Source organism: Lutra lutra, chromosome 16 (genome assembly GCF_902655055.1).
Source record: "Lutra lutra chromosome 16, mLutLut1.2, whole genome shotgun sequence".
In the NCBI taxonomy this organism is placed as follows: domain Eukaryota; kingdom Metazoa; phylum Chordata; class Mammalia; order Carnivora; family Mustelidae; genus Lutra; species Lutra lutra.
In genome coordinates, this window is record NC_062293.1 from 58,819,270 (window position 1) to 58,834,757 (window position 15,488).

General features: G+C 62.6%; 2 protein-coding genes across 8 annotated transcripts in view; both read right to left on the reverse strand.

Moving 5' to 3' along the window:
• DNAH2 (dynein axonemal heavy chain 2) overlaps positions 1 to 2,825 on the reverse strand; it is a 79,783-nt gene extending 76,958 nt beyond the window's left edge. For all 6 annotated transcript variants that reach the window (XM_047707042.1, XM_047707041.1, XM_047707045.1 and 3 more), the window contains exons 1-2: positions 2,746 to 2,825; positions 1,086 to 1,268 (exon numbers count right to left, since the gene is read on the reverse strand). In XM_047707042.1, the coding sequence (XP_047562998.1) occupies positions 1,086 to 1,254 (169 nt within the window). In that variant the 5' untranslated portion in view covers positions 1,255 to 1,268; positions 2,746 to 2,825. The remainder of the gene's footprint in view (positions 1 to 1,085; positions 1,269 to 2,745) is intronic.
• A 5,738-nt stretch (positions 2,826 to 8,563) lies between these two features.
• EFNB3 (ephrin B3) lies at positions 8,564 to 14,772 on the reverse strand. Of its 2 annotated transcripts, none has more exons than XM_047709085.1 (5): positions 14,132 to 14,772; positions 11,668 to 11,960; positions 11,381 to 11,473; positions 11,166 to 11,270; positions 8,564 to 9,930 (listed from the first exon to the last, which is right to left on the reverse strand). In XM_047709085.1, exons 1-5 carry the CDS (start codon positions 14,251 to 14,253, stop codon positions 9,668 to 9,670), a joined length of 876 nt encoding a protein of 291 aa, XP_047565041.1. In that variant the 5' UTR covers positions 14,254 to 14,772; the 3' UTR covers positions 8,564 to 9,667. The 2 variants fall into 2 exon arrangements, with proteins under 2 accessions (XP_047565041.1, XP_047565040.1); XM_047709084.1 differs by having other exon boundaries at positions 9,789 to 10,739; positions 14,132 to 14,771.
• Positions 14,773 to 15,488: the final 716 nt, after the last annotated feature.

A 15,488-nucleotide genomic window follows, 5' to 3' on the forward strand; every position in this document is an offset into this window, starting at 1 on the left:
CAGTGGGACAGGACTCAATCCCTACCCAACCCCAAAGGTGACAGGGATTGCTGTGTGCTCTGGGGCTGGCAGAGAGACCCCAGGCCTCTCTGAACGTCTGCTGGGGTTATGCATCAAACAATAAAAGGCTTAGAGCTCGGGGAGCCCCAGAATCTTTGTATTTGCTGGTTAGTGCTTTCATCTAGAATCTCCTTCCCTTCCGCCACTGGAGGGTTCTCCAAACTGAACCTCCTGCATCTCCTGCTTCCCCCCTGTGCTCCAGGCCACCCAACCTCTGGGAGCCGGTCCCCCTTGCAATGCTTCCAAGAGAATTGCCGGTTTCTAGCGTCTGGATCCTAGGGACCCCGCAGATCCCGGACCCTTCTCCCACACCCATGTCTAATCTCCCCGCTGTTAATATCAAAAGGAGATTCCATTCCTCTCCCTCTCAACAAGCTGCCAGCCATGAGAAGAAGACCCATGGAAAAGAGGAGGCCTGTGCTTAGTTCATAGTCGTATCCGCATGGGCCGGTGCTCTAAGGGACAGCCCAGGGACACCAAACCTTCCAACCCACAGGGCCGGAGTCCCTCGGATCTAAGCCGCAGGAGGCAGCCTCTTTAAACTCTTTTCTCCCCCACCCCCATGGAGACATCAGGCTGCTTTTCTCGTGGCCCTGAACCCGACCCCCTGAGCCGATCGACGCCCCTGCCAAAATGGAAGGCAGGGCTACAGAGCTTGAAACAGATGGGAGAAAGCAGCCGTCAGGCTTAGGATTCAACGGGTGGCAAAGTAGGCGGTCTCCATGGTGATGGGCTTAATGGGAGAAAAACATTATTTGTTTTGCCACCCAGGGTGAAAATGGGAAGAAGGAGGAGATCACACCCTCTTCGGTGTGGTAGAAGGAACCCCGAGGCAGAGGCCAAGTTAAAGCACCGGCTGGTGAGCTCTTGGTGCATTTGCGGGGGAAGGGGGACACAGAAGAAGGACCCCAGCAGCAGGCCTGAGAGTCCACCCACCCCCAGCTTCTAACCCAGAAGCAACAGCCCTCGGATCCTCTTTAAACGCAAACACTCTGCCTCCGAGCTCAACCCCAGCAGGTACCCACCGGGCTCCTCCTTGAGGGCCTCAGGCTCCGGCTGGGGCTCCTCGGAGGGCAGGAGGCTCTCCTCGGCCTGCGAGGCCAGCACCTCCTGGGTAGTTCTCCTGCGGGTGCCTCCGCGGCCACTGCTTGCCCGGGTGCTCACTTTCTGCTTCTTCTCCGCTTTGCTGGACATGGTGTGGGCAGGACCTGCAGGCATGCGGGCAGCTGGGGGTCAACCACCTGAGCCACCCCCACCTCCACCCCCCATACCCTGTCTGCTCTGAATACACAAACTGAGACCCCCCCAACTCCATATCATAATCTCATCTGGGGATACCCACACCCTGCGCCGTGGACCACAAGGCACCTTGCAGACCCCACTCCTTTCCCTGGAGAATCCCACTTTCTTCAGAGCATTCAGTCCAAAAGCAGTGAGTCCCTTAAAGGCTTTGGGAATGAATGGAAGCTGAAGACAGTAGCCTCTAACAGACACCCCACTAAGAAGGGTTTAGGAACCCATCTCTCTGCCCAGAAGTGTGGGAACAGAAGATCAGGAGGGAAAAAAACCTATAAGCTGCGATGTTGTACACTCCCTCTACCACCTTACCCCTCAGGGCCTCGGGTGAGGGAGACAAGGCCCGGGGAAGGGAAGACTGCCCCTGGGTTCCCCACCCTGTGTCTCCACGTCAAGTCCACGAAACACACCAGGACAATTTTCCCATGTAGCTCCTTTCCTCCCAGCTTACTAATAACGTCCTGCAAGGGTGGGGTGGGGAGATGGAAAATTTTCCTCCTACCCACACTAAAATGTGCAACCTCCTTAAGCGGAGAAAAACCGGATTTGTGACATGTCGCAAGGGTGGGGGGGAGGAACCCTGTTTTGCGTGTACTGAAGAGGTCTCTGGGCATAGCTGACCCAGTCACTCTGGGCCAATCTGCAAGGAAGACCAAGATCCTCCCCGTTCCTCGGGCCCTGAGGACAGCCTGGGGAAGCAAGGAGGAAAGTCACCCAAGGTGCAATTCCGCCTTGTGTCTGCAGGAGAAGGCCCTGCGGGAAGAAGGCCTCGCTCTCGCTCTCAGGAAAGCGGGAGCACCCCTGTCGGCTGTGGGAACCGCTGGGGCCACGTGGGGCCGGCTGCTGGGCATTCCTCCTGCAGCCAGCTCCAGGCCCACAGCCACCTGTGGCTGTCCTCCCGCCCCACGGGCTGCCCCAGGCAGGGATCGCAGGTTAGGAGTTTCAGACTGAAGGATGTGGACTTTGCTGGAAGGAAAAACGTCCTACTGGGCCCACGCATCGATAAAGCCAAAGGCAGCAGCGCTGCGGGTCTCCAGAGAAGCTTCCCGGCCTCGGGCTGCAGCCCCACCGGCGTTCGCGGGCCAGGCGAGGGGGCACCCTCCCCACAGGGCTCTTCCCCCGGGCCCGCCTGGAGGGGCTGCTCGGCCGGCCTGGGGACCCGCGCCAGCGCCCGGGGGAGCTGGCCCTGTCCTCCAGCGAGCTGCCCCACGGCCACCTTGCCTACAACGGTCACAACTGCCCCCCACCCCAGCCCCGCCGCGGCGTCCCGACCCCAGCGCGCCTTCCTCTCCCCTCCCCCCACACCTGCCCCTGCCGCCCTCTGCCCCAACCCGGCTGCCCCTCTCCCCCACCACGGCCCCTTCTCCCCTCTCTGCCCCCGACACACACCTCACGACGCCGACCCTGTCCACCCTAGGCCGGCCGACCGCCCCTCCAGCTGGGAAGGCGCCCCGCTAGCCCCGCTCCCGCCCGCGCCCGCACGCGTCGCCAAGGCAACCCCGCGCGGGGAGGGGCGAGCGGTCCGGGCGCGAGCCCGGCCTCCACGGCGCAGGCGCAGGGCATCCCCGCTCCGCCGCCCGGCCGTCGGACCCGGCCCGCGTGCGCCCCGCGGGGACCCGCGCCCGCAAGGGCCGGCGAGGCGGGGCCGGCCACTGTGTCTGGCAGGCCGGGACGGGCCGGGTCTGGTCCGAGTACGGGCCGGCGGGGCTGGGGCTGAGAGCACGAGCTGCGCTGCCGCGGGACCCCGGAAGGTCGGGGGCGTCCCGGCGCCCGGGTCTGCGGGCTCGCTCCCGCGCGCGGCCGGCAGGTGGCGCCCGGGGTCCCGCCGCGGTGCTGGAAGGCGCTCCAGGATTTCAAGGCAGCCGCGGCTGCTGCTGGGTCCGGGGGAAAAACCGGGGCTGGAGCACCCCTGCCCTCCCGCCCGTTTCCCTCGCCGGCGCTCGGACCGGGGTCTGGCAGCGCCGGGCGGCGCAGGGCGGGGGAGCGCAGGGAAGAACGGAACTGGAATTCCGGGAACCGGGGGATTGGCTCTGGGAAGCGTCGCCCGTTTTGGGGGGAACGGGAGGCGGGGACTCCCTGGGGAAGGTGACCGGGCCGGGGAGGGGCTCGGCTCTGCGTGAGAACAAAGGCTCAGTCCTGGGGAAGCGAGAGGAGAGGGGACGTGGGGGGCAGACCTCGGCTGGGGCTAGGGGGCGCTGCGGGCCCGGGGCCGCGGAGGGGGCGCCTGGAACCCTGGGCTCTACCTGCGGCGGGAGAAGCTGGAGCGCGGAAGCCGAGTCGGGGGATGGGAAGGCCCCCCTCCCTGCTTCCATCAATAGTGCCTAATTAAGACAAAGCCAGCAGCGAGCCCACTGATTGCATTTCCATGAGGAGCTAAATTGATGACATTTTCTTTGCTGGATGCGGAGGGGGAGAAGCTGGCACCTCAGGTCCCCCCTTTTCTGGTTGGTGTTCACACCTGACGGGTCTCTGACATGCCAGTCTGGCACCACAAGGCTCTGCGGCCTCGGGGGCTCCTGAAGGGCCCTTGGGTCCATCCACACCCAACCCTGACCCCACCATCCCACCTGTCCTGATTTCCAGAATGAACAGCACCTGCCCTCGGGACTCCCCTACCCCCGCCCCGTTATCCTTAGGTTAGGCGTCTGGGCGGCTCTGATTTGGGGCTCCCTAGCCCAGGCCGAAGTCCTATCGCTGAAGGTTGAAGTTGTGAGGGGTCCTGCCACGCCCCAAACCGGCTGCACTGCAAGTGGGACTAAGTGGGTGATCCTCGAGGTGACACCATTGGGCCCCGTCCCCCAGGGAAAAGTCCCAAAGCAACGAAGATTTGAGGGGAGGCGGGGGATGTGAGGTCTTAGAGGCAGGGCTCCTGGCTCCCACAGGAAAGGAACGTTGTGTAGACCCCGCTTCTCTTCTGACTGCCCCCCCAACCTTGGCTGTGCCTAGGGATCCCAGCCCCCTACATTATGCTAAATAGGTAATCAAACATCTTGCTTTGCTAATTACCGCTCAATCCGATTAAACGCTGCTGAAGCTCATCAACAGAGGTGGGGGGGAGGGGGCTGAAGGGGAGCCAACCACGGCTGGGGCGGGGGTCTTGTCCCCAGGAGCTCCAGGGGCCAGCCAGGGCACCAAGACGAAGGACCCCCCCAAAGGAAAGGGACAGAGGGGTTGTACCGGTGAGACCTTTACCCTTACTCCATCCCCCAACCTCAAGGCTTTCCCTCCTCCCAGACCTTCGTTACCCCCAGAACCCAGGCATCCGGCCATTCCCACAGCTCCCCCCACACACCCCTGCCCCAGATTTAATAAGTTCTGTTCTCTCACTGTCAATATTTGATGTCTCAGAGCCATCTCCACGGAGAGAGGGGGACTCTTCCCTTGCTTCCCCCCTACCTTGGCTGTCTTTTGCCCACCCCAGTCTCTTTGTGCCCCCAACCTTCTCCAACGAGCTGACTTAATGAAATGATATTAAAGTCTTGAACAACTCCCACAGAACGGTTGTTATGGTGAAGGGAGTGGGCAGGACGCCTGGGTCCCTGAAGGGGGGGAGAGCGAGCCAGAGGCTAAGGTCTTGAGGCCTCAGTTCCCAGTGGGGAGCAGCAGATCTGGGGTGAGCCGGGGGCTGGACCTCTGTATCTTGGCGGGAAGCAAAGGGAGTGAGGGCTGCGGGCCCAGGAGAAGATGGGAAGAAAGGACATTCCAGGGGTCGGGGTCTCAGCCTGTTGTCCAGAGCATCTGTCAGGGACGGAGAGGCCAGCGGGGGGGCAGGGCCTCTGTGCCAGCAGCCTCCCGCCGACTGTGCCCTGGGCCGGTCCATGAGAACCATAGTAGATCCCTCTTCAGCCCTGACTCATCCGTCTTCCCCCCCTTCTCCCCCAGCGGACCCCCACAGGTGATTTGTAGCTGATGCCCTCACAATGGTCGGGACCAGGAGAGAGCCATTCTGCAACAGGATGAGCTGAGAGCTTCCAGGAGAGAAGAGAAGGAAAAGAGGCCAAGAGATGGGGAGCCAAGCTCCCCCCCTGTCTCCCCCCGCCCATCCCCATCTCACTCCCCTGGGGACCCTGGCCCAGCCCCAGTCCCCTTGGGGTGGTGGGAATCCAAGGACATTTGGCTGGGGCTGATTGATGAGGGAGGAGGCAGCCACCGGGCACTGAGGCTGCTGTTTGCTGAGCACACAGATTCCCTCCCCACTCACCAGCTGCTGCCCCCCGAGGCTGTTAGTCTCACCAGCACCAGCAGAAGCAGCAGCATCCCTGGCATTGGAGTTGGGGGGAACTGGTGCCTGAATTTCTGAGGGCATGGGCAGGGTGGTGGAGGAGGGGGAGAACCAGGACCCCAAATCCTTCAATTTCCCATAAGAATGGTGGGTCCCTGGGATCTGGTGCCCTGAGCACTCCTCTCAGGCCACCACCATCCTCGCTACCTCTCAGACATCTCTCCTCCTCCTGCCCCTCCTTTCGGTGCTGCCCCCAACTCTCCAAGCCTATCCCAGCCAGCCCCCTGCCTCCAAGCCACCCTGCGGCATTTCCCCCAGCCTGCCTACAAATCTTGAAACTTTCCCTGAGGGAAAGTTCGTGATTCCCCAGATAGCCCCTTACGAAGCTCCATTTTTTATTCTAACTGAAATTCCGCTTAGGATGTTGACCATTTCCCATCAAAAATTCCCACTGGAGTCCTTTGCTCTATGCCCCTCTCCTTGACCCCCCCCAACATAAACCACAGGCGTGCGCATACACACACACACACACACACACACACCCGTCCACCTAATTCACATCCTGCAAAGTGTGAGACTGTCTGCAGCTCAGGTCCCAGAACAGCCTCTGCTGTTTGGGATGGGGATGGGGACAGCTTCAGCCTCTGCGGTCCCTTCTCTGGGTCCCCTGACTACCTCTCTGCCTGCCTTCTCTGCACCCTGTACCACCCTGTACCAGCAGACATCCCCACAAAGCTCAGAGCACCTTCCTTGCCCTCCCAGAGCTTCAAATGTAGTTGAGGAAAACACAATGCACGCGCAAGACACAAAGGCAAGGAAAGGAGTACCAAGTTAGACCAACTTCCTAAATGTGGATTCTAGACCCTGCGTGACCTGCTCCCCTCCAGGCCGAGGCTGCAGAAGGATGTGACACAGCTGGGGTGTCTGCAAGGTTGCGAGGTCCTTCTCGCTCACTCTTCCGGACATGCCAAGATCTCACCTCTGAGCTTTGCATTTGCTGTTCCCCGTGTCAGATGTGCCCTTCCCAGAGTGCATGCCTCCCTCCACATCACTCATGGTCAGAATCACATGTCACCTCTTCGGTGGGACCTTCCCGACCTCCTAACCTAAGGCACCTCCCCTGTCACTCTCCATCCCCTTTGTCCTGTTACTCTGATTTGTCTGTGTCACCTGTCACTGCCAGCCATGTTACCAGGTTGTCCCCAACCCAAAGGTGGGCTTGGCGACAGCGGGGACTTTGCTGCATTTACTCTATATTCCCAGGGCCCGAAACAGGACCTGGAACAAAGTAGACACTCAATACGATGTTGAGCGAGGGAGCGAACGACAACAGCCAATATGAATGCCTTCCCGGCCCTCTGTTCCTTTCAAGGTAGTCGTTACCCGGGGAGCGCGTTGGCGTGTTTGGACCCAAGAAGAGAATAGGATGGCATGTGTGGTTCTGTGTGGAAGTCACCAGGGCTTTCCAATAGCCCGAGAGCCACCCATGTGGCAGGCTGCGGATTCCCTACTGTCACTGCGTGCCTGCAGAGCAGGGAGAGTGCAGAGACGCCAGCGTTCCGAGAGGGTGTGTCCCAGGATGTTGTGCGGAACACGCTGTTCCTCTCCCCAGCTGCGCGTCTGTCCCCAGGTGTCTTCCTGTCGCTCAGCGTGTTGTGATGTCTTGGCTGCTTGGGTGAGGTGTTTGTCACCGAGACTGTTTATCCCTACTTCTCTTCCCTCTTGTCCCTCCACCTGTGCCCCTGGATGTCTGTTGGTGGGGGGTTCTCCCTTGGCTCCCTTGCCCCCGCACACACACGCAGCCCTGCCCCGGGCTCGGACCCCTCCCTTTCTCACTGGGCCCTGTTGCTGGGCTCTGAGTTGCCATAGTGACGGTTGCCAAGTCCCTGAGGCTGATAGCCAGCGATGGGGCTGTCGGCTCCATCCACGCGGGAGGCTGAGGGGGGCTTCCCATTGTGTGGAGAAGGGGATGTTGCCATGACAACCAACCCCCACTAAGGGGCAGGGACCAGCCCTTCCACCCCCCTCAAGCGTCCCCACCTCGGGTGGCTCCAGCGCGGGCTCCGAAGGACAGGAGTAAATTCCAGACAGCCCAGCACCTGGGCTCAGTCGGCAGCTCCCCTCCCCGAGCGCCCGCACCTCTCAGGCCCCAGGCATCCCGCTCAGACAGGGGGAGGGGCCGGGGTCCCATTGGATAGAGCAGGGCAGGAGGACCCCTTGACCTCCAGGCAGATGGGAGACAGCGGGAGGGGACCTAAAGTCAGGGGAGGGGCGGGCAGGGCAGAGGTTGTGACCCCTGCTGACTGGCTCTGGAGATGCTCGGTGCTCCGACGGCTGCTTTTGTGGCTGGAGAATGGGGCTGGGTCTAGGGGGCTGGGCACCCAGGGTTTTTTAGGGAGGAAGAGCCTGGGGTATGGGTCCACGGGGAGCCGCGGGGCAGGCGGCTTGGTGCCTGGGCCCCTGGGTCTTCTGGGTAGTCACGCCACTTCGGCCCACACTGGTACCCAGCAGCAGAACTCCCCAAGTCAGGGTGCCTTGGGCAGGGGTGGTAGGGGGTACACTTGAACCCCTGAGCATATTTTCTCCACTCTGTTTCTGACTGCGACTTGCCTTGTCTCTGGCGCTTTGGTTCAGCAACAGCACGTGTGGACATGGGCTCACATACGTCCCCACTGGATGTCTCAGCAACTTCTGCCCCAGCCTGGGTTCCTCTCTCCCTCCCCTGGAGCTGGCTGCCTTCCTCGGCCTTCTCACCCAGCTCTGGCATCCCAAGCCCCCCATACTGCCCACCTCAGCCCTCCAGCCCACCCAGCCCGGCATCCCGCCCCCCTGTACTGCCCACCTCACCACCTCACCCCTCCAGCCCAACCGGCTCCCCACCCTCCCCCCTTGGTTCCATGGGATCCAACTCTCATCTTGAAACCCTTTCTACCTGCCCTCCCTTCCCAACTCAAGCCCATTCTCCAGCCTTCTCATCAACTTTTAAAGTTTTTTATTTTTTATTTTATTTATTTTTTTTTTTGGTTTTTGTTGTTCAAATTTCCCTTTTACAGTAAAACTATTGAGGCGACTGGCCATACCCCGCCACCTCCCCCCATGGCAATACCAACTTCCTGTTCTCTGGAAGGAGCGATTAGAAAAACCAGGAAGGAGCTGGGGAACTACAGCACCAGAGAGATGACTGGAGCTCTGGCGGACAAAGTGACCGTCGTGGCTGGTGACTGAGGTGGCCGACGCGGTGCCCAGGGGCAGCTCTGATCTCGAGAAACGGAGCTGGGAGGAGAAGAAGGCAACACCCGATTTGTGCACTACGGGGCAGGTAGAGAGAGGCACGCGCTGGTTGCTATGGAAACAGTGGCAGCAGCTAAGTACCACCGTCCCTAGACCAGTCAGTAGGCCACCATTTTGGTCACTGAGAAGGGAGCTGTGTCGGGTCTGAAGGGACGAGGAAGTGTACGATGTGACGAACAAGACAGCCCTCTGGGTTACTGGGGACAACACGTGGGTTCTGGGGATAGTCCTGTTGATTAACAGAGATTATACTGGGCTGGGGAGAGGGAAGCACGAGACAAACCGGGCCTGCCCCAGGCGACAGCAGTCACCTTGGCTGTCCTACAAGCAGCCCAGGGAACAGGGAAGAGAGGTCCCGGGAAGTGCCACCGGAGACCAGGGGAAATGTCCTCAGGCCACCCTGTCCTCTACCAGTCGGTTCCAGCTTCCTCCTGAAACAGGAAGTTCTTCCTACCCCCCCCACCCCACACCTCACAGAGTAAGAACCATCCGCAGCCCCACACCCGCCCCCCAAGACTAAGCCACTTGGAGTTCCAGCCAGACCACTTCCTGTTCCAGAAGTGCGACTTCCTGTCCTGGATGAAGGCACTTCTGGCACCTGCGGCACCGCTCCTGCCCTCTTGGCCAGGCCACGTCCATCCAGGGGGGCACCCCTGGGCACTTCTTGTCTGGACAAGTCACTTCCCGGGCCAAGCGGGCCCCGTTCGGCGTCAGGCCCAATCCACACGCATGTCCCGACCGGGTCGGATCTTGCTAGTGGCCACTGACAAAACAGGACACTTCTTCTCTCGGCAGCTATCACGACCCAACCACCCCAGACGGGCTGGAGAGGAGGAGGCACCGCTGCCCACGCCCGCAGCCGGGCTGGAGGCCCCAAGCCTTCCCCATAAGGCCCCCGTTTTTGGCAGACTGAGGGGAACGGGTGGTGAGAGAGGTCAGAAGGGGAAGCTGCGGGGGGGATGCTGGCGTCCCCCCACCCGGGAGATGGGAGAGGGTGAGGAGAGGAAGCCAAGAGGGTAAAAGGAGACGCAGGGAGGGGGTCGCTAGGGAGAGGAACAGACCTAGAGACAGGAGAGAAAGAGAGAGAGAGAATCCGAAAGAGAGAGAGAGAGAAGAGAAAAGAAGAGAAAAACAGTGAGAGGCAGAAAGGAGAAGGTGCCAACCAAAAGGCAGACTGTCCCCGCCCCTAGCTCTGGGTGTGTGGGGGCACAAGGACGGCTGGGTCACGGTCAGAAGAGGACACTTGAGTCTCTGCGGGGGATCACGCAAGGCCAACCGAGGGCGGGAGTCGTGGGGAGTCCTAAACGTAGGGGAGGGGTCCACAACAGCGGGGGCACAGGAGCTTGTGGGGCAAGGGGCCGAGGGGTCACTAGAGGTGTCCCTCCAGCTGTGACTCACTGGAGGGGGACCCCTGCCCACCAAGAAGGGCTGGATCCAGGAGAGCCACGTAGGAGAAGCCCTCATACCTTGTAGTAGATGTTGGGAGGGCTCTGGGGGGGCCCATCCTGCACGATGTACACAGGATGCCCATAGTCACCACTCACCTTCTCATAGTGGGGACAGAACGGGGGGTCTGCGGCCCCACTGCCCCGCAGAGCTATCCCTAGCTCCCCAGGCTCAGCCTCTCGAGGCCCCATCCCACTGCCGCCGCCCAGGCCCAGAGACCCTCCCCTCCCGAAGGAACCAGGACCAGGGTGGCGACTCTCCGAAGGCTTGGCCCGCCGTCTCCGCCAGCACATGGCACCCCCAGCCCCTGCCACGCCCAGCAAGAGCAGCGCCAGCCCCCCCGCTGCCCCGGCCACCGCGGGCATGCTGGGAGGGGGCAGGGGGCCTTCAGCACCCCGGGAGGTTGCATTGCTGGTGGGGTCACCTGGCAGGGAAGGGGTGGAGGAGGAAAGAGGGGGAGGGGCTGAAGGAGCCACCTGGACATCTGGACACCCAGCCTCGGGGGTCCCCGTGGGCTTCCCCTGCAGTGCCCAAGCCCCCCTGGGGACCCCCCCCTCCCTTCCCCCTAAAGCCCACTCCGAATCCAGGTGTGTCCAGCCCTTCAGCTCGGCGCCAAGCAGTTTTCCCACTTCTCTCGCAGCTCTGATTGAATTGGCTAATTAGTTCTAATCGAGTCTTTTCCTCATTTGGCTTCCACTCGCCTCCCACCCTCCCGTCCTCTCTTCTCTCTCCTGTATCACCACCCCCCCAACTGAAGGCAGAGGGAGAGGGTGAAGGCAGGGCAGCTGGGGTCCGAGAGCACAGGACACAGGGTAGGGGGGAGGCAGGAGGCTGGACCCCTCGCTCCTACCTGGCATGTTCTCCTTCCCGGGGTCCAGGCTGTGGGCTGCCCCCCGGTCTCGCTCCATGGGCATTTCAGACACAGGCTTTCTGGGGGCGGCCCCTCCTCGGGGACCTGGAGATAGGGAAGAGCCAAGAGAGGGGCTGAGACGGCAGCCCCCGATCAATATGGGACTACTCTAACCTCCCACAGCTCCTGGGAGGTGTGCCCTGGCCCCTACTCACTTTGTCCCACTCGGAGAAGCACCTTCATGCCTCTGGTAAGGCACACACCTCCCTGCAAACTCTCCAGGCCTTCCCGGGTCCCGTCCGAAGTGGCTGGGAGAGGAGAGCCAGAGGGAGAGGTTGGCCGCCCAGAGTCCAGCCCTGGTCCATCCCCATTCCCGGACCCAGACAGCTCTCCGGGGGTGGGGCAGGGGGGATGGGGAGGAATCAGGGGTCTCTCTGGGTTCCTCCTCTGCCCTCAGTCTCGGGGGCACCTCCCCCAGACCCTGCCCTCTGCCCAGCAGTACCAATTATGTAGTAATCGTGGTGCGAGCGGAACTCGTGGCCCCAGAGGTTAGGGCTGTACTCCTGGAACTTAATGGTGAAACGGAGATCCAGGTCCGGCCGGTCACAAGTGAGGAGCAGGTTGGGGGCAGGGGGTGCCTCACAGCGCCGGCCCTGGGCACCCCCGACCAGGTACAGCTTGTAGAACTCGTAATTAGGAGACGAGTGGGGGCCGGGAGGCCGGGCCCGGGGGCAGAGGAGGTCTAGCCGGTCCCCAATCTGAGGGTACAGCACGTAACCGCCCTCTGCCTGGAACCTGTCAGAGGGCGAGGTGGACAAGGAGAGCGCTGTCAGAGGTCTGTCCCCCCCACCCCGCCCCCGCCAGAGCTTCGTCTCCCTCACCCGCACATCCCTGCAGGCCAGCCTTCACCTGTAGGCATGGCCTGCTCCCCCAGGTCAGGCGCTAAGGACTCAGCAGCAGCGGGAAGCCAGGCTCAGAGGTCATTGGCCCCTTGGTGTGCCCAAATGCACTCTCCAGCCCGCCCTCGCCACACGCACACTGCCATCGCTCGCTCCATCACTAGCCCCGTTGCCATGGAAACGGGATGCCAGTTACCAAGGAGCTGGCCTCTCTGGAACCACAGAGCCCACCCATCCCAGGTGATTTCACTATTCCATGGCAGTCAACCATGGGGGCAGAGCCTCCCCTCCCCCAGGGCGTCGCTGAATTTGAGGGCTCTCAGGGCAAGAGAGGGGTGGGGATGGGAAGGGGGGGATACCCAGTGTGGAGGGTAATCTGGACCGGTGTCCCAAGTTAGCCAGGCAATGTGACAGGAGTTAAATGCCTGGTCTGGCAATGGTCCTCAAGGAGGCTAATGGGAAGCAGGGTGTGGGGGCCAGCTGCCCCAGACATCTCCCTGCTCAGTACCCTCCTGCCCTGGGGCTCAGACTTCCCAGAGAAAGTCCCCTATTGCTCTAGGACTGACTTTGCTAACCACAGCCCCCAGGAGCCCACACCTCCTCTGCCCATGACTGCAGCCTCTCCCTGTGCATGAATGGGGATGGGGTCTCAGAGCTGGGTCCCCAGGGAGCACTGACGCTCGGGATCTTCCCAGACTCCTAAATGACCACTCCCTCCCATCCCCCATCACAAGGAGCCCCCAGAACACCCTACCTCTCCCTCTGCTCGACCCTATCAGAATAAGCCTAACTTACAGCCTCGGGCTGGACTCAGACCGCAGCTGGGAGTTGCTGGATAGCAGACTGAGAAAAGATGTTTGGGGTTTTACCCAAAGAGACACAGCAGGGAGGGAGGCTGGGAAGTCAAGAAAAGACAAACAATAATCCTAGTTCTCCTTCAATGAGCATGTCATGCGTTCAAACACCTTACCTCTCTAATCCTCATAAAAGGCGGGAGGACTGAGGATACAAACTCAGAAAGGTTAAGTGGCATGCCCAAGGCCACACAGCTGAGAGCACCAGAGCTGGGACTAAGCCCTCGGATGCGGTGGGCTCCAAGCCCACCCCCTTCCCCTTCCCGTGGCCTCACACAGCCTCCCCCAGGGAAGTGGGAAGTTTGCAAAACACAGAACTCTTTTGCTGGGGGGGGGGGGGGAGCGGGCTCCGCTTTGAGGCCAGGGGCCTGGATGACCTCCCAAGGGTTCCGATCTACCCAGTGTGACTTGAAGTTTCATGTGACCCCTGGCCTTTTTTCAGAGCAAAGCAAGCAAGCCAGGGGAGGGTCTGGTGGAAGAGTTTGCAGCAAAGATGGGGGAGGGGGCAAGGGAGTCCTCTGGACTCTAGATGCAAGAGAGAAAAAAGGGGCTCCAGGCTTCTTCCAGAAAAAAAAAAAAAAAGTCTCCAAGCCAGGAAGGCAGGAATATCTTCTGGTTGGGAACGCCATCCGCCAAGGGCTCACTGACCCTCTGGCTGTGGGCAAGAGTTAGGGGACAGACGGTGTGGAGAGTCCAGAAGCCTTGGGTGAGTTGTCCCCAGGGCCCCCAGACGGAGCCCCCTTCCCTCCCCTCCTCTACACCGAGTCCCTTCTGGGGAGGGAGGCACCCTGCCCTTCCCCTCCGCGCTCCGCGGCACCTACTCAGCGGCTCTCTCGAGAGCTGACATTAACCAGGCTCCCTCCAAGCCCAGCCCCCGACAGGACACAGGTCCCTCGCAAACCCAAATAACCACACCACCAGCCTCCAGGCGGCTACCCAGTAACTTTCGGATCCTGGCCCCTGTGGGGTCCTTCCAACTCCCGACACATGGCTGTCGCCACCCACATCCAGCTCTGTCTGTCTGCGACCCGGGAGGGAGTCTGGCTCCCAAGATCACCTCTGTCTCGCTCCCCATCAGCTCGCATCAGAGCACCAGCACCCCTCCCTCCGACCTTCTCCCAGCTCCGAGAACCGCCCCCCCCCACCAAATCCCCAATGCGCCCCTACTCCCTGCCCGAAGGGTGTGGGGTCTCCCCAGCCCGGGGCCACTCACCTCTTATTCGCCGAATTCCAGTAGACGGGCTCCAGGCTGAGCCCAGACACCAGCCCCAAAACGCCGAGCAGCAGCAGGGCCCCGACTCGCACGCCCCCCGGCCCAGAACGGGGGGCCCCCATGACCCCGCCAAGGCCTGGGGGGCGGGGCACCAACTCCCCCAAAGTCGCTCGCCCCCTGCGGTGACTGCCTCGGCGGGCCCGGCTCCTCGGCCCCGACCACCCCGGCGGCGGCCGCCCCCCGCTCCCACGCGGACCCGCTTCCTGCTCTGCCCGCGCCCCTGCCGCGGAGCGCTCAGCCTGCTAGAGCCCTTCCAGGGGCCGCCCGCGGGCGCCCTATGCCCCCGGCCCGCGCTCCGGCACCCCGGGATCGCGGGGCCGGCCTAAGTGGGGGACTGGGGCAGCCGGGGGCCGGGCGGGGGCGGCATGGGGCGCCGGCCGAGGGAGCGAGGGAGGGGCGCGAGCCGGAGCCCCAGCCTCGCCGGGATTGAGGGCAGCGGGCTCGGGGAGGAAACCAGTGCCGAGCCCGGGAGGGGGGAGTTAAAGGAGTGGCGGGGAGGGGGAGAGGATGGCGGAGGGAAAAGCCGGAGCTGGAGCCGGCGTCGGAGCGGCGGAGGAGCCCGCAGCCCACGCCCCTCGCACCTCCCTCACCTCGCGCACCTCCCGCGCGCCCCGCCGCCGCCGCCCCCCGCGCCCCTCCGTCCTCGCCCCACCCCTCCCCCCGCCCCCCCCCGCCGCCGCCGCCGCCGCGGCCCCGGCGCCTCTGCCCTGCGGCCCAGGGGCCGTCCGGGCGGCTGGAACCTTCCGCGCCCAAATCCAGAAAGGCGCTCGCCCTCGCCGCCCCGAGGAGCCCGGCCCCTCTCGCTCCCGCAGCCTCCTCCCCCTGCCCCCCCCCCCCAGCCCAAAACGCCACGGCGGCTCCCGGCAGGTCTGGGGAGAATAGTCATAACCTTGAAGGTTCCGCACTTCACAAAGTGGGCTGAGTTGGTCGTCACGACTACCTGGGCGAAGTGGGAGGGGCAGAGCCACAGGGGGCCCATTGTAGGGATGAAGAAACTGAGGCTCTGGATGGGGGGCGGTACCGAGACCGGCCCAAGGTCACACGGGGAGTGGGCGGTACAGGCGGCCGGCCCGGGTCGCCGCACTCCTGCACCCAGGCCCTCTCGCGTTACCTGGGACGGGGCGCGAGGCAAGAGTTCGGGGGTAAACTGGGGCCCTCGCTGCCTGGCGGCGGGGAGAACCGGAGCCGGGGGAGAGGAAAGGGAGTACCTACAGCCCCAAACCCACATCAGCCGGAAGGGCTGTTTCCAATTATCCTGGGGGAAGGGAGGAGAATTTGCCTTTTCGGGTGTAAGAAC

Bases quoted from the DNA above. Each gene is read 5' to 3' on its own strand.
- EFNB3 (XM_047709084.1), bottom strand. From the start codon at position 14,253: ATGGGGGCCCCCCGTTCTGGGCCGGGGGGCGTGCGAGTCGGGGCCCTG. The intron at 11,271-11,380 runs GTGAGTAGGGGC...CCCTATCTCCAG, and splicing joins GCTTCTCCGAGTGGGACAAA to GTCCCCGAGGAGGGGCCGCC. The intron at 10,740-11,165 runs GTAGGAGCGAGG...CTTCCCTGCCAG, and splicing joins CGGGAAGGAGAACATGCCAG to GTGACCCCACCAGCAATGCA.